At 53.2% G+C, this 16,754-nt stretch overlaps 1 protein-coding gene across 3 annotated transcripts in view; it reads right to left on the bottom strand.

Moving 5' to 3' along the window:
- Positions 1-16,754, bottom strand: part of DDX11 (DEAD/H-box helicase 11) — a 36,061-nt gene that overhangs the window by 1,153 nt on the left and 18,154 nt on the right. Inside the window, exons 7-27 of one of the 3 annotated variants that reach the window (XM_080812393.1) lie at positions 15,242-15,287; positions 14,272-14,379; positions 13,956-14,043; positions 13,326-13,531; positions 11,656-11,808; positions 10,465-10,511; positions 10,047-10,126; positions 9,124-9,168; positions 8,937-9,004; positions 7,403-7,441; positions 7,034-7,145; positions 6,743-6,874; positions 6,184-6,296; positions 2,993-3,065; positions 2,565-2,713; positions 1,754-1,903; positions 1,410-1,478; positions 1,206-1,306; positions 716-800; positions 307-385; positions 19-173 (exon numbers count right to left, since the gene is read on the bottom strand). In XM_080812393.1, coding sequence (XP_080668519.1) covers positions 19-173; positions 307-385; positions 716-800; positions 1,206-1,306; positions 1,410-1,478; positions 1,754-1,903; positions 2,565-2,713; positions 2,993-3,065; positions 6,184-6,296; positions 6,743-6,874; positions 7,034-7,145; positions 7,403-7,441; positions 8,937-9,004; positions 9,124-9,168; positions 10,047-10,126; positions 10,465-10,511; positions 11,656-11,808; positions 13,326-13,531; positions 13,956-14,043; positions 14,272-14,379; positions 15,242-15,287 — 2,098 coding nt within the window. The remainder of the gene's footprint in view (positions 1-18; positions 174-306; positions 386-715; positions 801-1,205; positions 1,307-1,409; positions 1,479-1,753; positions 1,904-2,564; positions 2,714-2,992; positions 3,066-6,183; positions 6,297-6,742; positions 6,875-7,033; positions 7,146-7,402; positions 7,442-8,936; positions 9,005-9,123; positions 9,169-10,046; positions 10,127-10,464; positions 10,512-11,655; positions 11,809-13,325; positions 13,532-13,955; positions 14,044-14,271; positions 14,380-15,241; positions 15,288-16,754) is intronic. The other 2 variants (XM_080812394.1, XM_080812395.1) reach the window with 2 other exon arrangements.

The raw sequence follows: 16,754 nt of genomic DNA, 5'->3' as shown, positions 1-16,754 counted from the left end.
GGGGAAGGTAGGACTGACCTTCCTCATAGCAGCAAAGGCAGGACCAAAGGTGGCTTTGACCTCTACACGGTCTCGGATCCAGGCTGGCAGCTTTCCCAGGACAGGTGGGCGGGCATACCGCTGATCCAGAAGCACTATGCTGGCAAAATCCTTCTGGTGCCTGATGGCCCTGCCTAGGTGGGGACAGAGGTTGGGCTCTTAGCTAAACCAGCCTCCCCCACAGTGTATTTCTATCGTGTTCCCTCCTTCCTGTCACCCCACTCTCCTGCCATGCATCCCAAGAGCTAGGAACAGTCCCAGGCCTACCTATAGATTGGTTGACAGCTTTCATACACAGATTCTCCACCAAAGCCTTCCCTGGTGGTGGCTGACCTGGGCCTCTGGGCTGGGGAGGGCAAAGGACAGCACCTGTCAGCATTTTCTTGCCCTCCCCCCGCCCTCAGTGTTCTGAGAAAATGACACCGCTCGGCGTGGGAGAAAGAGCAGCAGGCATCACGGGCACAAGGCCAGCAGCAGCTGCGACAGAGGAGATGGCAGAGCGGCTCCAGAGGGTAAAGGGGTGCGTCCATGCCCTGGAGCGGACGGGAGACGTGGGCACACATCGGGGGGCAGTGGAGAAGGCACAGCACTGCAGCCCCGGTATCGCAGCCCCAGAGGCAACAGCACCTCCTCCCCAGCCGTCTCCTCCCAGCCTTGGGAAACTGGAGGTACTCACTAGGGTCTGGTCCAGGTAGGCCATCTTCTCCTGCAGCTCTGGTGACCTGATGTTCGGGTAGGGCATGCCTACCATCACCACACACCTAGGGCCGAGGAACACGAGGCCGTGGCGCAGGGGCAGTCAGGCCCCCAGTGTGTTTCCCAAGGGCCAGGCCTCACCCTCCTGTCATCAACTGCTACATCCAATGCTCTGTCAGCCCCCTCAAGTTGTGCTTGCTGCATCTACCTCCCTCCACACCAGGAGCAGGTGTGCTTGGCCCAGAGACCCAGTGCAGGCAACATGAATGGAGTCCTCACAAAACTATGCTCTGCCTAATTTCCACCTGGAGCTAAAGGGCCAAAGCTACCTCCCCACAGAGCTGAATGACCTAAGCAGCCAGCCCGGGGTGCACACTCATGCTGGCATCAGCTTGCAGGCAGGGACCCGGCCATTCGTGGAGTGAAAGGTGATCACAGCAGAGCCCAGAGATGAGAGGCCCACAACTTACCGGCCAAGGTTGTCAGAGAAGTTAATACCTTCACTCATCTTTCCTCCAACCACAGAGAGGAGCAGAGCACCTGTCACCGTGCCTCCCGCCTGGCCACAACACTGCAGGAAATACCAGTCCAGGTTGTAGAGCCAAAGCTTGGAGGCCACCCAAAATGCTGCCAGCTGTTCTCTGGACCCAAGGCCTCGGAGTTGCACTTCTCACCTTAATGCACCTAGAATACTCCGCCAGCACCTGTTCCACCTGGTTTGCTTTCCTGGGTTCCTGAAATATCTGAAGGAAAACAATGTGTCCCAGGAAAGGGTTTCAGAATGTATGGGCCCCAGGTCTGCTCGTGGCCTTTATGTTTTCCAGACTGGGAACTGGAGAGGCCCCCAGAGTCAAGGGGTTCTAGGGGAATCCTCCAGAGGTGATCAGGGGTTCCAAGTGGGGGGAGTAAGGAGTTAGCAGAAGTCCAGACAGTTCTCTGACATACATGAGAAATCCTAGCAGGAACTCTGGGTGCTACTGTCCTAATAAGTGGGAGTTCTAGCTGAGAGGTCACTCACCTTTTTCCTGACAGCCAGGCGGGCCAGCAGTCCACTCTTATCCCAGTGGGCATAGACCTGGCGTTGATACTCATAGGAGGGGAAGAAACAGACCACCCCTCCAGGGACCACAGTGCACAGGTTACAGAGAATGCGACCAGTCTCATCCATCTAAGGAAGGAAGACAGACAGCCCTCCCTGGAGTCATTCCTGAGGCCATATCCAAACAGTGCTTCTGACTTTGAGACTCAAAACCACATACAGAGATCCAAGCGTGACTAGTCATGGGGGAAACCTGTGACCAGAAGCGCCCCCTCCTCCTCCCCCCTTCCCCACACATCATGATGCTAGCGCACCGGAGCTAAAACCGGCTGGCATGCGCCGAGGCCTCCCTGCTCAACTCCCAAAGCCTACAGGCCACTGGGGACAAGTTCCACCACAACAAATCGGACACTGAAAACCCCACGTGTGCCTCTCACAACAGGCCCCAAGCCCCATGTTCCTGCCCGGGGCAGGGAGCGATAAAACCAAATGGCAAGAGAACCAAAGGAAACAAGCAGATTCTCCTCAGGTTCATCCAGAAGGAATGGCCCAAGGTTCTAAGAAAACATTATTTAATGGTCGAAACAGTGAGGGGAGCGGGGAGCTCTGACCTCCCAAGGAGCATGCAGATGGGACACTATCCAGCCTGGGCCGCCTCCGTGTGGAAGACCCCAGCACTAATCTCCCTAACACCTGAACACTAAAAGCGCTGGCCAGGGTGCCCAGCACCCTGGAAACCTCTCTCCCGCCCTGGTGAAGGCGGTGGTAAGGTGAGTGGGCTGGTACTAACCATCTGCGGCAGCTCTCTCTTCTGGTATGTGAACTCCAGCTGCTGGCTGGAGGGGCCGCTGCAGATGACCAGGGGCAAGATATTGTCTGGAGGGATCACATGACCTGCAGAGACCCCAGGGAGGGGCTGAAAACGAGGGGCTGACGAGTCTGTAAGGCAGGGTCCAGAAAGCGTGTTCCCCATCCCTGTCTCCACGCCAGGAAGAGCAGTTCCCACACTTGCTGACGTGCCTGCTCCCACAGCACAAGTGGGTGGTACTCAGACCTCCCCATGGGGGTGGAGGCCACGCAAAAGCTGGCAAAGGACTGAGCTCCCATCTCACAGGCTCCTCATCCCCTGGGGCCTGATGAGAGCACAGGGTCAAACCGTGACAACAAGGGGCTGGAGAGTGACACGTGGCCCATTCCACCCTGGACAGGGATTCTCACCACAGGAAAACTCCACCACTCGCTCAGGTTCCACCCCGGCACAGGCCAGCAGCTGTTCCCGGAAGTCAGACACCTGCAGACCACAACAGCAGGGCTCTGTGATCCCTGAGAGGGCTGGGGACCATAGGCCTGAGCAGGCAGGGGGCCCTGGCAGGGAGGGAGAGAGAGCCGCACTCTGGGGAAGACGAAAGTCTGGCCTGGCACAGTAGGTACATCATAAGAATAGAAAAAAAGGAGGTAAAAGATAAGGCAGATAATAAATTGGCAAAAATAAATAAATAAATAACAATAACCCAGTGTTGGATAGTTTCAGTGAACCTGTGGGAACAGCATGGGAAATCTGGTAAACTGGGCACAATGCTTCTCACCTCTGACTAGGCAACCGAGAGCACCTGTGGGAATTCAAGACAAAATCCACACGTCCAGGTCCCAGCCTCAACTACCGGAGAAGGACCTCTGTGGGGGTGGAGGGGTGGAGCAGACATATGCGTTTGTAATTTTAAAGCACTCCAGGATTTTCACCTACTGAATTGGCAAGAATCCAAAGGCGTGCCCCCCTCCGTGGAGAAACAGGCAGCTGGGAGACAAAACTCCAGCTGGAGGGGAACTGGACAGGATTTCGTAAGCTGGATATATTTTTACTTTTTAGCCTGGCAGTGCCCCCCACCTAGGGGTGCCCCCTGAAGGTACAGCTCCGCATGCCAACACCTGCGCGGGGATACTCCTGCATGGTGATCTCTGAGCACACAGCCGCCCTTCCGGAGGGCCCAGTGCATGCGCTCACCACACCCTAGCCGTGTGGAGCGCCCGCCGGCAGGCAGGACACGCACCCGCAATGGCCACCGAACAGCGTGAGCGCCACAACACTGGCGCCACCGCCACTGACAAAAGAACAGGGAGAAGAGAGAAGTGAGTACATATATTTGCTTAGTTCTGCAGAGAAATGCAATGAAAGCAGGCAAGGACAGACCCACAGTCATAAAAGTGACTGCCTCTGGGCACAGAGAGCAGCCTGGAGACGGGCGGAAGTGGGACATTCTTTTTTTTTTTTTTTTTTAAGATTTTATTTCTTTATTTGACAGACAGATCACAAGTAGGCAGAGAGGCAGGCAGAGAGAGAAGGGAGGAAGCAGGCTCCCCGCTGAGCAGAGAGCCCGATGCGGGGCTCGATCCCAGGACGCCGGGACCATGACCTGAGCCGAAGGCAGCGGCTTTAACCCACTGAGCCACCCAGGCGCCCCGGAAGTGGGACTTTCTGAAGGCATCTTTCCAGACAGTTTCGACTTCTGAACCATATAGGTGTTTACATATTTTAAAAACATATTAAGTCGGGGCGCCTGGATGGCTCAGTGGGTTAGAGCCTCCGCCTTCAGTTCAGGTCATGATCCCAGGGTCCTGGGATCGAGCCCCTCATCGGGCTCTCTGCTCGGTGGGGAGCCTGCTTCCTCCTCTCTCTCTGCCTGCCTCTCTGTCTACTTGTGATCTGTCAAATAAATAAATAAAAATCTTAAAAAAAAAAACCATATTAAGTCAAAAATAAAAAAATTAAAAAGCAAACGCTAAAACTGAAAACAGACGGCAATAAAGAGGACCTGTTTGTCACAGTCACAACAGAAGCACACAAGGAGCCTGACTTCCAGTGACTTCAGATCCTTAGTGAGCATACATCCTTAGCAGGATACACTCTCAGAGCAAAAATAAATGCAAAGAAATTAAAGTAGGTTACTGTTAGAGTATCGGTAGTATAGGAAAGTATTTGAGGTCTCCTGTGGGAGAGTGCAAGTAAGTAATAAGATAGAACAAACATAATAAGAAACCAAATGTTCAGCTCAAGAATAAAGATATACAGTGTAAGGTCAAATAAATTCATGGATTTTCATTTAGAAATACTCATGATTTTTTAAAGCCATCTTCCCCAGTCTGTCTACAGAAGGTCTAAAAGCAATTACAATCCAGGAGCATGACCAACACCCCCGGCACCCGGATGCTCGTTTCCACATACCAATCCCCAAATAAGGAAGCCAGGTTGCTTGGAGAAATGAAGGATTCCAGATCTGGGGCAAAGAAAGTATAAGGTGGCCTGGGACATTCTGCATTCTGTCGTGCCAAAAAGCAAGAAAGCATCCCAAGGCCAATAAGGGCCTCATCAAGGACCAAGGGCAGCACATGGGGGCTCTGAGGGGACGAGCCTGAAACACCTGAGCATCAAAAGCAGCAAGGACTAGAGATGATTTTAATTTGTGAACAAAAATCTGAGTCTATACACAAGAAAGAAAAACGGAAAACTAACAAAGTGGCAGGAGTGGTTCCAGTGGCAGAAGAGAGGGACCAGAGTGTACAGGCACTGAGGAGCCTTCCACTGGCTCAGTCCCGTGCCACGCATACCTCAGGGACAGAACCACTGTGCAGAGATGTGGTTCTATGTGCCTCCGTGTTGCTTAAAACGGAGAAAAACTGGAAATCACCCGAATACCTAACAAAAGAAGAGTGGTTCTACAAAATATAACATGTTAACAGAGTAGAGCCAGAGCGTGGTGGGATAAATGCACACTACTGACAAGGAAAAATGTTTATGACATTCTGTTGCTGGCTGAAAAATCCAAATTGTAGCAACAGCATGTAGAGATGGAGATTTTCGTTTTTAAAACATGTATATATATTTGTAAAAATTACACACAAAGACTACTATAACGATATACACTAAAACAAATCTTTTGGTGGTGGAATTATAATCTTATTTTCCCCCCCTACTTTTGCTGGTCTCTTCTTTCTACAATGAAAGCATAATACTTTCCTGTGTGTGTGTGTGTGTGTGTGTGTGTGTGTGTGTGTGTCTGTGAATCTGTAAGAGAGGGAAGGTGGTATCCCTGGTGGGTCTAAGAAAGGCACGGCACTAAGGCACTGGATGGGGGCCTGTGATTCCAGAACAGCTGTCTCTGAGAGAAATGTGGTCCTGTGGCTCCAGAAGCACCAAATGGGCAGCAGTGCCCTTGCACCCTTGCCCACCCCTGGCCCCGGGGCTCCAGGCCCAGGCCTGAAGACAGTACAGCAATGCCACCTGGTGGGAGCTGCTCAGCCTGCTCAAGCTGACCCCCTTCTGGTTTGGGGGCCCACTGGACAGAAGAGGCCTGACAGTGCAGCTGTCCCATCCCAACACCTGGGGCACAAGAGGCAGGCTCTGATTCCCTTACCGGCTGCATAGTGCCCCCCGCGATGACCACGGCCCGGCATTCCTTCACCACCTGGGCAAAGTGTACAGCTGGATTCAGGAGCAAGAATTTGAGGCTACTCTGACAAAGACTTCCTGAAAAAAAGACAGACAGCTCTGTGGGGCAGGGGGGCAGGCTGCAGGCCCAACAAAGACTTCCGCGAGTCTGAGGCAGAAGGGAGCTCAGGAACCACATGGATACCACTTTCCTCTTTGATGAGGTCCCATTTAATCTCCAGGACAACCCTGTGGTAGAGAGCTCGATCATCTACCCTTGTACATTGATCTTCAGAGAGACAATGAAATAAAGCTTGGAGGTGAGGAAATCAAGACTCAACCCACCTAACCACAACCACCAGGCCACACGGCTTCCCTCGCAGCCTGGCCCAAGGCACCCCACTGTCCTAGTACCTTGCAACCCCCTCACCACAGGCCAGCAGACCAGTCACCAGCACCCTGCTTCCTGAACCTCGCCCAGGAGGCGCCACGAGTCTCTCCATGCTCTGGCTTGGCAGCCCACACCGGCTCCTCCTTGGGATTACCTTGGCGGCTCAGGATGACCCTGCCATCCTGGTTGGCAGTGGTGAGAGCTGCTAGGAAGGATTCGATGTGCATGAGTGGGGAAGCTGGTCGTGGCAGCCTGGCCTCGCCCTCCTCCACAGGGCTCACAGGAACTGTACAGAGCAGAAGGAAGAGGGTCTGTGACCACAGAGGCGGTGGGAGGGCCCCCTGCGGCAAGCCTAAAGCCATTCTCCGCAAGAGTGGAGTCCAGGCGTGAGGGATGGACGTTCCTGTCCCCTGCATACAGCCCAGTCTCCTGCCTCCTAACTCACTCTCGGCCACTGTGGGCTGCAGGGTCTGCAGGAAGTGCTGGAACCCAGCCAGTCTGGGCTGCTCCCTTGAGGGTGTGAGGACTGTGCCATACCTTTCTGTGAAGCCGAAGAGCTGGGATGGAGTGAGAGAGCACAGGGAGGAATGAGGGTGCAGCAGCGGGAGCCCTGGCTGGAGGGAGGTTCCGCAGCACCCCAGACAGCCCGCAACTTGCCCCCGCCCCCACCTGCCACAAGGCCTCTAGCACCCCCACCCCACCCAGCGAGCCCGTGCTACAGGAAGGGAGCAGAGATGACTCGAGCATCTGAAAGGCAGGGGGCAGCACTGGGGTGCTGCAGACCCTGGCCAGACCCAGGAAGGGGAGGGCACACCTTTCTGCTGATCATGCTCCTCTCACAGTAGCGCCGCACCTGTGAAAGCAAGCCCACTGCAGGTATCTGGCCATCATTCGCTGGATAAAAGAAACCACCAGCTTCCCAAACCCCAGGGAAGCAGGACTCCCTGCTTGCCCTCCCCCTGCCCCAGGAGCCCACAGCCTCCTTGCTGGCCAAGCAGGTCACCCTCCTCTGAGGTCACGCCTCTCCTGCCGCCCCCACACAGCATGGTGGAAGCCTCGTGCATGCAGTCCCCTCACATGTGTGTGCACAGCTCCAACCCTCTAGAAAGGTCCCCAGATCTCTTTCAATGTGACAGCACCTAAGATGAACCTTGAAAGATTAAGAGTTTTGAAAAACCTACAGGAGCAAAGGCACGAAGGAGGTAAAGCTTGGGGCTTGTTCGGGCATGTCTGGTGCATACACTATGTGTAGCCTGGAAAGGAAGACAGCGGGTTGAAGCCTTTGAAGATTTCTAAAAAGGGTGTTTTCAGTGGAGCTCCACTAGACCAGAGTGCGGGAAAGACAGCAGAAGGGAGAGGGAGTGCAAGCAGGCAGAGCAGGCAGAAGGCAAGAGGAAAAGAGCCTCTCCTGACATGGCAGCCATGGGAATGGAAAGGCTCCAGAAGTTCAAGAGCTATTTCGGGCTCTGGGAGCTGGTGACCATTTAGATGCAGGACCCAAAGGGAGAAGAAAGGAGTCAAAAAGGGCTCAGATTGCCAGCCTGTCTGATGGGGCCATCGCAGTGACGGGGACCAAAACGGGTAAGTTGGGGGTGTGTGAAGACAAATGGGAAGGCAGGAGGGAAAGCAAAGGGTCTGGAGTCCAGGCAGGGGGGCTAACACGCCAAGTGCCATCTGCTCACTTGGGTGTGACCTATGCTTGTCCCTCCTGGGGTGACCTCTCCCAGCCTCGAGTCCCTCTGCTTCTGAGGGATGATGGTACATCCTACCCTGGAGTCACAAAACCTGGCGCGCTGCCGTGAACGCAGTAAGTGCTCGGTATTGTCAGTAACTTAGAATCCCTGAGTCGTAAGTCGAGTGATGGTGGTGGACTCCTGCACAGCAGGCCCGGAGCGAGCTACCACCAGAGGCTGCACGCAAGTCCAAGGCCTGAAGGGGCGGAGGGGAGGCAGTTCTCAGCCACCTCAGCCCAACAGCAAGATCATGCTCCCGAAGTTAAACCTCCTGCTCGGACTAAAGGCCCAGGGCGGAGACTGTGCAGGAAGAAAGATGGAACAAGGCAAAGGACATGGGAATTTCTGTTTGTGCTTATTTGGGACAATGAAAGGCACCTTTTCTCCCCAGTCCTCAGGACCCTTCAACCCTGGATTAGAGATTACTTTTTTCTTGCTGATGCAATGCTTTCAAGGGTAAGTGATTACAAACATCTATGCTGTAGATCCTCAGACTTCTAGACTGCTTCAGGACATTAGGAATTTACTTTTTATTCCTTCGTCTTCACATAGTGTTCTGCTCACAGATGGTAATAAATAAAAGCAAAATGGACATAAAAGGGTGAAAATCTCTACCTTGAACAGGTTGATGTTGTCAATCTGGCTCTCAAAGAGGAAGTCATTGATGGTCTTCAGCTCTGTCCCTTAGGGGTAAACAAGGGGACTTGGAATCCTTACTTGGAAGACGGGAAGACCGAGGTCCCAGACGTGAGCTCAGAACCGGCTCAGAGCAGCTCTGGGCCTCCGAAGGCAGTCCTCTTACCTGTCTGTGAAAGGCTCTGTGTGTTGGGATTTTGCTTAATGTTCCCTAAAATAGAGAATTCAAGCTGGTCAGGATGGTGACTCTCTAACCCCCAGCTTCTCACACTGAACACTGTACACCTTAAATAAGAGCATTCGTAATTGAACAGATTTTTCTGCCATTTATAAGCACCCAAAAAACCCACTGTGAAGACAGGAGGCTCTAGGCAGCCTCAAAATCTGACCCATGTTTGCACATGGAGCCCAAAGCCTTGTGGATTTCATTCTTTTCACACCTCCTTCATGGAGGCTAGGACCAAGTGACCACCCTGCTTTATGCAGACCCAAGGAGCTGCCCAGGGGCAAAGTAGAGATGGAAGGGAAGAACACCGGCGCTGGGTAAAATCCGTCCAGCAAAATGGTCCCCTGGCTTCCTGGAACTCAGCTTGTATGTAAGCTTTCAGGTGGACAGCCATGCAACAAAAGAAAGGGCAGGTGACACAGAATCGTGAGAGCCACATGGACCTGGAGCCACAAGAGTCCTGCCATTAGGTTCACGAAGCAGAGACAGTTCACACCCCTGCTCTGAGCTCTAGTTTACTCAGCTGTCCACAAGGGTGAGCTTGCCTGTGCTCCGTGCTTTCCTCAAAGGCATGCTCCAAAGTGACTTCACACGGTCCCATTATACTACGCTGTTATTACTACCTGGGGAGTAGGGTCTGGCAAAATAAAAAGGACTCAGAACAGGAGGAAATAAACTAGGAATCTAAAAAAGGACCTATGGCTAGACAATTCAACTAAGCTGTAAGAGAGAATAATCTTCTCCATCAATGGCCAAGATAATTCTTGAGGACGCAGAAAACCCAGGTGTCCTGACTGGCATCCAGGGAATGGACCACACAAGCTAAGCAGGCCAGGGGTTAGGGCGGGCACGGTGCTCCTTACCACCCAACACAGTCACAAACTTCTCCAACAGATACAGGATCTGTTTGATGTACATCAAGTTCTTGGCCTTCAGACGCTTCCTGAGGAGACACCAATGGACATCAAGTGGTAGTACTCCACAAGCAACTTCCCTTCCAAGTGCCTCAAACGGAGGCCTTTCTGTCTAGTGTCTTCCAAAGCAGGCCACGAGCAACAAATACACCCCCAGAAAAGAAGGCTCGCCGTGGCCCAAGGCCTTTGTAGCCAGCTGTGGCATCCCGAGCATCCTCGGCCTGTGTGGGGTACACACCATCGTGAACAGAAGGGGAACACTGCACTGGTCTCCCTGGCGCTGGGCCCAGGCCAGAGGTGGAGACCCCAGTGCTTTCTCTGAGACTGAGCAGGATTTTCCCTTCCCCCTCAGGAGACAGTGTCTTACCCATATCGTTCCATATACTGGAGCAACTGGGAATGGGCCTGGCAGAGCTGGAGAGAACAGAGAATGGGCATGAGGGCAGGCCAGGCTCTATCTTAGATTATGCCTAGAAAATGCCAGCCACACCACATGGGAAGTGGTAAAGGGAGTGGGCCTGGGTAGAGACCAAAGGCCTTGAGGCTGCTGGGAGCTGAGAGGTGAAGGGAGGGAGGTTCTGCTGCAGTATCCACTTTAGGTCAGTGAAAAAAGCAAGAGGCTAACTAACTCTTTCAGGTAATGAATCTCCCTGTTAGTTGGGCAAAGATATATTTTCCACTAAGCAGAGAGGTGGTTCGAGGTAGCCATTACACTCTGGCCTAAGGTCAACCCTGGCATTGGTCAGTAGAAGAGGTGGGAGGCACGTGGGTGGTTCAGTCAGTTAAGTGTTTAACTTCACTCAGGTCACAATCTCAGGGTCCTGGGATGGAGTCCGGCATCAGGCTCTCTGCTCAGCAGGGAGCCTGCTTCTCCCACTCCCTCTGCCCCTCCCACCCCATCCCCACCCCCACTCATGCACACGTGCTAATAAAATCGAATAAAAAAAAATCGAAATTGAGAAAAAAAGGCGGGGGTGGGAATACCAGGTGGGCTTCAGGGTCAGAAACCAGTGGTCAAGTCCCAGCTCCACACTCCTGAGCTGTGTGACTTTCGGCACACTGCTTAAAGCCCCGAATCTCAGAGTTCTCAGTGTTAACTAGGAACACCAGCCCACGTGGAGGCAGTGTGAAAATTCATGATACTGCATACGGGGCATGGCAGAGAAGAGGTAATCAACAGTGGCCCTCAGAAACCCTGAGCATCCCTCAAAGCAAGGCTAACAATGCCGAACTACGTGAGGACCCCTGCTTCCTTCGCCCTATCATCCTGGCTTACAGAGAACCGGATATTAGCATCTGGGCTGGAGGGACTCAGGATGACTGACCTAGGACAGTGAAGAGCAAGGACATGAGCCACTTCCCCTTAGCTGGGTCCCCAGAGTTCTACCATCTGCTGGAAAGCCAGTTAGCCCCCGACGAGGCCACTGCCCTGACTCAAGGCACCCTCTCCCAAGCCACCACCAGACCAATTCCAGGGCTTAGAGAAATGATCCATGTCCCTCCAACATCCCTCTGCCCCATGGCAGGCCCTGGCCCAAGAAGGGAGAGGCCGACCCACCTGGGAACCGCTGACCTCTGCACTGTGGATGCCCGTGATGGTGTCGATCAGGTTGTGCGCCTCGTCGATGAGTACCACCTGGCCCTGCAGCCGGATGCCCGCAGCCTGGCGGGTGGCCTCGTGCAGCAGCATCTGGTAGGGCAGCACCACGAGCTAGGGGGAGGGGCGGCCGCCTGAGCAGTGTTGTGGGGAGGTCGGGGGTGGGGGGGTACTCCTTGCTTTGGCAAGGGTTCCCCGCCTACTCTAAGTGCCTGGTGCAAATGGTTTTAGCCAGTCTGATTCTGACTGAACCAAGAGTGGGGGTGGGGAGAAGGGGAGCAGAGAGGAGTGTAGAACCCCTGCCCAGCCTTACCCATACCCCCGAGGCACCCGAGGTTCCTCAAAACACAGTGAACACCCCTGGTGTACCAGAAGGTAGCCCTGCGCTCTGGTCCCAGGGCTGCCACTTCTCAGCTGCATGACTTGGGAAAGTCACTTAACCTTTCTGAGCCTCAGTTTCTTCATGGGCAAAATGGACTTAATAAACTCTATCTCAAATGAGGGCCAAGGGCCAGAGGTCGGGGCAACAAAAATAAGAACTCTGTAAATTTTTCGGTGCTATTTGTGAGACCGATTTCCCAGTTAAAAGGATATTGATAAAGTGAAACTCTAGAAAACTGGTAACTTAAGGCCCAGTTTTAATCTGGCTCCATTACCCACCTGCTGTGAGAAAAAAGGTAAATCACTTAGCCTTTCTGGGCCTGTGTCCTCATGTGTACATATGGATAATACCTGCCTTTGCTTTTTCTGTGGGATACTACAACGCAAAAATGAGGTGACAGGTGTCTCAAAGATCAGGTGTCTTCAAGATCATGAAAATCTGAGGACACCTTATATTTGCACACACGTATCTATGGCACTGATCTTGTGACATAGCAGACAGACCCCAGAAAAGCATGCAACAATGGTGGGAGCTGGGAAGGTTCTAGAATTTCCCTCTGAGTACCCATGCAACACAGTTCAGAGTAGTATACTAACAAGCATTTAACTGCTGTAAAATCATTACTAACATTGTTCCCTGTATCTCTGAAAAGCTACCTAATCTTTTCCTGCTTGTATGGAATTCTCCACAAATGAAACTCTATTTCCAAAAGTCACTCTAATTAAACAGTGGCAAGAAGACAGTAAAACCATACCAAATAACAATATTTTGGATCTGTCAAATGGGCAGATCCAAATGCCCATCCAAATGGGCAGTGTAAAGATGAGCCTCAACATGGCAAGTCGAAAGAAGACAGCCTTCTCCCACACCGACAGGCAGGTGCCTGCATCAGGACGGTTGGTCTGAAAGGTCGTCTGGAAACACATTTCTGTTCTGCAGCGCCCTGACTGCATCTTCTCAGCTTCCTGCTGCTCTGTGCCCCCGGACTCTGGTTTCTTAAGACTGCACACCCTTCCCAGTTCTTACCTGCTGTCCCCAGTAAGGCCATCTGTTCCTGCAACCCAGAGCCACAGGACACCCCCACTCCCACACACTGGGACAGAGGGGGTGACAGGTCACCTGGGTGCTGGGTGGTCAGTCCACCCAGAGCCAGGGACATCCTCCCGAATTAAGAGGAATGAGGAAATCCCTTGTGGCAGAGGCCACAGTTGGAGCCAAGAGTTACTGTCCAACCCTCCAAGGTCTTTACCTGGGCTGCTGGAATAGCAAACCGGCTCCCGTAATAGGGACAGGCCCGAGCCTCCTTCCCCAGTGCCACCAACTGCTCAATGTCCTTCACCCCCACCAGGACCTGGTCTCGGAGGAGCTGCAGCTGCTCGTAGCTATAGAAGGGGCATGCGGCCGGGTGCTCCTGCCTTCTCCTCTTGGGCTTCTCTTCCTCAGCTCTGTTCCTCTCTGAGGGGGAAGAGATGCAAGGAATGCCACCTGTCCACGGGGCCAGCACTGAGTCTAAAATGTCAAGACCCAATTCCATGATGCGGGGTCTAATAAACCCTTCCCACTACTGTTTAGGATGGTCTCACCATTCAGGCATTTAACTTTGTGTTCTCTAGAAAAAGCCAATAAAATCATCTCAGAGCCAGGGTTCTGGGCTAGACACTGATCCAAAAAGCAAAATGCCTTTTCCCAAGGAAAAGGAGACGACCTTAAGGAAGGAGCCAGCTGCCTGCTCCACTGTCACTGCCTCTTAAGACACCATCTCCCACGTCCCGGGTCCCCTTCCAGCCCACTCCCAGCCCACTCCCCACTGCTTCCAGTACTGCCCCAGGCTACACGACCACCCCAAGGTCCGTGCACGGCTCTAGGTGCTGGGGGCTACCGTGTTTGCTTCTCTGCATCTCCATGCAGCGGTCATTGATGAGCTGTGCAGAACCCAGGGTTTTCACATCATCGTTTATACAAAGATTCTAGAAGACAGAAGGCAAAGAGAGAGCCACAGCAGTGGCGACATGATATGAAGCAACCCTCTGGGGCCTGCCCAGTGCCCTGCCAGGAACCAGAAGAGGCCGATCCTCCCACCGCATAGCATGCCCTGGGCCTGGGCCCACCATCCTTCCGTGCCTGGAAGAGGAAGATGAAGGCCCAGGAAAGGGAGTGGGATGGCACCCAGGCCAAGGCGCAAGGCCTCCATGTACCTGCCGAGAGCCGAGGGAGACGAGCCGGGTGTCCTTGCCAAAGGGGCTCCTCTGTACCTCGTGCACAAACTGAGCCAGCTGTGAGTGTGTCCGACTGCAGTAGTAAATCTGCTCCGAGGAGGAGCAGGGGATTTCAGAAATGAGGCTACAAGATCTCCATTCTCTGCACATCAAGGAACACATGGCCCAGTAGGCTGAGGGACTGGGGATAGTGGCCACAAACACACAAACCTAAAGCAACGGGACTCTGTCCCACAGCAGATCTCGCTAACGCGGGGCGCAGGCAGTCCCCACCTCCCCCTCTCAGCTCCAGAAGTTTACAGGAACACCCACAACATGGAGCTCCTCCCATCAGTCCTGCTCAGCCATGAATCCGGCCACTTCACAGGGCTTGGCCATCTCAGGCCAGGCTGCCTCCCTGAGCTGTGGTTCCCCAGTAGGAAAGAACAGATTCTGGTGAGTGTGTCAGGGGTGGGCTGTCCACACACTCCTCCCAAAAGGCTGGGGGGCCAGGCTCGCAGTAGGACAAGGGGAGCTGAGCTGTGCTCTATGCTCCTCCAAGACTAAGAGCGAGAAGAGAAGAGAAGAGAAATAGGGAGAAAATATCTTTTAACAGAGGAAACAAAAGTCTTACATAAATGAAACCAAATGTTTTTAAACATGACATGTCTGAACCCTACATACCTCCCAGCGTTCCGTGCCAACAGAAACACAGACAAGAGAAGAGGGAGCCAAAGGGCAGGGTGCTCTTGCTCAGGCCTGCCCTCACCCCCAGCACCTCCAGACAGACACCACCAGTCCATGGGCCTGCCAAGTGAGCACCCCAACACCGAGGTCTGGGTCTGGGTCACCCCAGGGTCAGGAGACTGGAGGCTCTTTGTTGATGACAGAGTGAGAAGCAGCCAGGGGGGCAGACACAGAGCCCTGGACTCAGGACCAATCCCAGAATACCCAGGACACAATGTCTTACCTTAGTTACATGTTCTTCCTCTGGGTCATCCTCATCCTCGTCCACTCTGAGAGAGGAAAGAACACAGAATCTCAGAGAACTCAGGTCACCTGAAGACACACTTACTGAGTGAGCACCTACTGCGGGCCCACAACGAGCCCTGGACCTAAGCCAGATTCGGTTCCTATTGTCGGAGGCCAGCAGAGCCTGAGGCTGAGCTCTGAGCCAGAGACAGACAAGACACATCCCAGCAACAAAGTTCCACCAAAGCAAGTGCCTGCTTGCTTGCCCACTGGGTCAGAGAGATGCACCGAGCTAATACCAGCCCGATCCTCCCCCTGGCACTCATGAGGGAAAGGAGAAAGGGGCACAGTATTCCCAAAACTTACATTCACTGTCTGACTCTGTCCGTCATCAAAGGCTACTCGGTCCTTACTGTCCACACCTCCAGTGAACTGGAGTTCTCTCAGTCCCCACAGAACTGCGCTCTTCACCCCCTCACAGCCTCAGACATGCTATTCTCTCTGCCTGGTAGGCACTCGCCCCTCACTTCCTCTTTTACCTAGCCAACTCTGTCAACCTTGAGATGCCCACGTAAACACTGCCGCCTTCCCCCACCTCCCCGAGAGGCTCAGCCAGCCCCTCGCCACACTGCTGTGGCCCCCTGCACCTGTTCTTTGCAACACCTGTCTCCTTCAAAAGCACTTATTCTGGGTCTGTCCGCCTCTCTAGACTCATGTCCACAGGCAAGACTCTGGGGTGTCTTACTTCTGAGAGGGCCAGGGGACTCACCCCGGCCTTGGCACACGGCAGGAACTCCAAGCACATTTCCTGAGGGAAGCCACGACTGACTGAAAAAAGATGCTGTCGCCCAGAACCAGACAAACCTCTTCTCTCCTTGGCACCTCACCCCTCCCAGCAATGAGGGAAGAGCCCACATGCACTGAGGGACTGGGAGGGAGGTCAAGTCTGCATTACAAGGCTGAATGGTTAGTTGACATTGTTAGTCTAGGCTCCCCACCAAACAAAATCTTTTACAAATACACTCCCCCTACCGGGCCATCACTGGGATTCTTTTTGTTCACCTGGGAAATTTTTTTTTTTTTTTTAAGCAGAAATGCTAATTCCCTTGGGCAATTAGAAAAGAAGTTATTTATAGGGTTGCCTTTCCGGTCAATAAATAATTGTTCAGAACCCTTTGTCTGACAGGCCTTGATTTAAATCACATAGCACAAGGTAAGCAAACTCAACAGGATCTAGATAAGAAGCAGGATGTGTGAAGAAAGGAAGAGCAGAAATTTTATGTTCAGAACTGGCTGGGGCACCTGGGTGGCTCAGTCAGTTAAATGTCTGCCTTCGGCTTGGGTCATGATTCCAGGGTCCTGGAATTGAGCCCCACCTCAGGCTCCCTGCTCAGTGGGGAGTCTGCTTTTCCCTATCCCTCTGCTGCTCCCCCTGCCTGTGCTCTCACTCTCACTCACTCTGTCAAATAAATAAATAAAATCTTTTTCTTTTTTTTTTTTTTTAAGATTTT

The sequence above is a fragment of the Martes martes genome (genome assembly GCF_963455335.1).
Source record: "Martes martes genome assembly, chromosome: 8".
In the NCBI taxonomy this organism is placed as follows: Eukaryota; Metazoa; Chordata; class Mammalia; order Carnivora; family Mustelidae; genus Martes; species Martes martes.
This window is presented reverse-complemented; position numbering and strand designations above follow the sequence as displayed.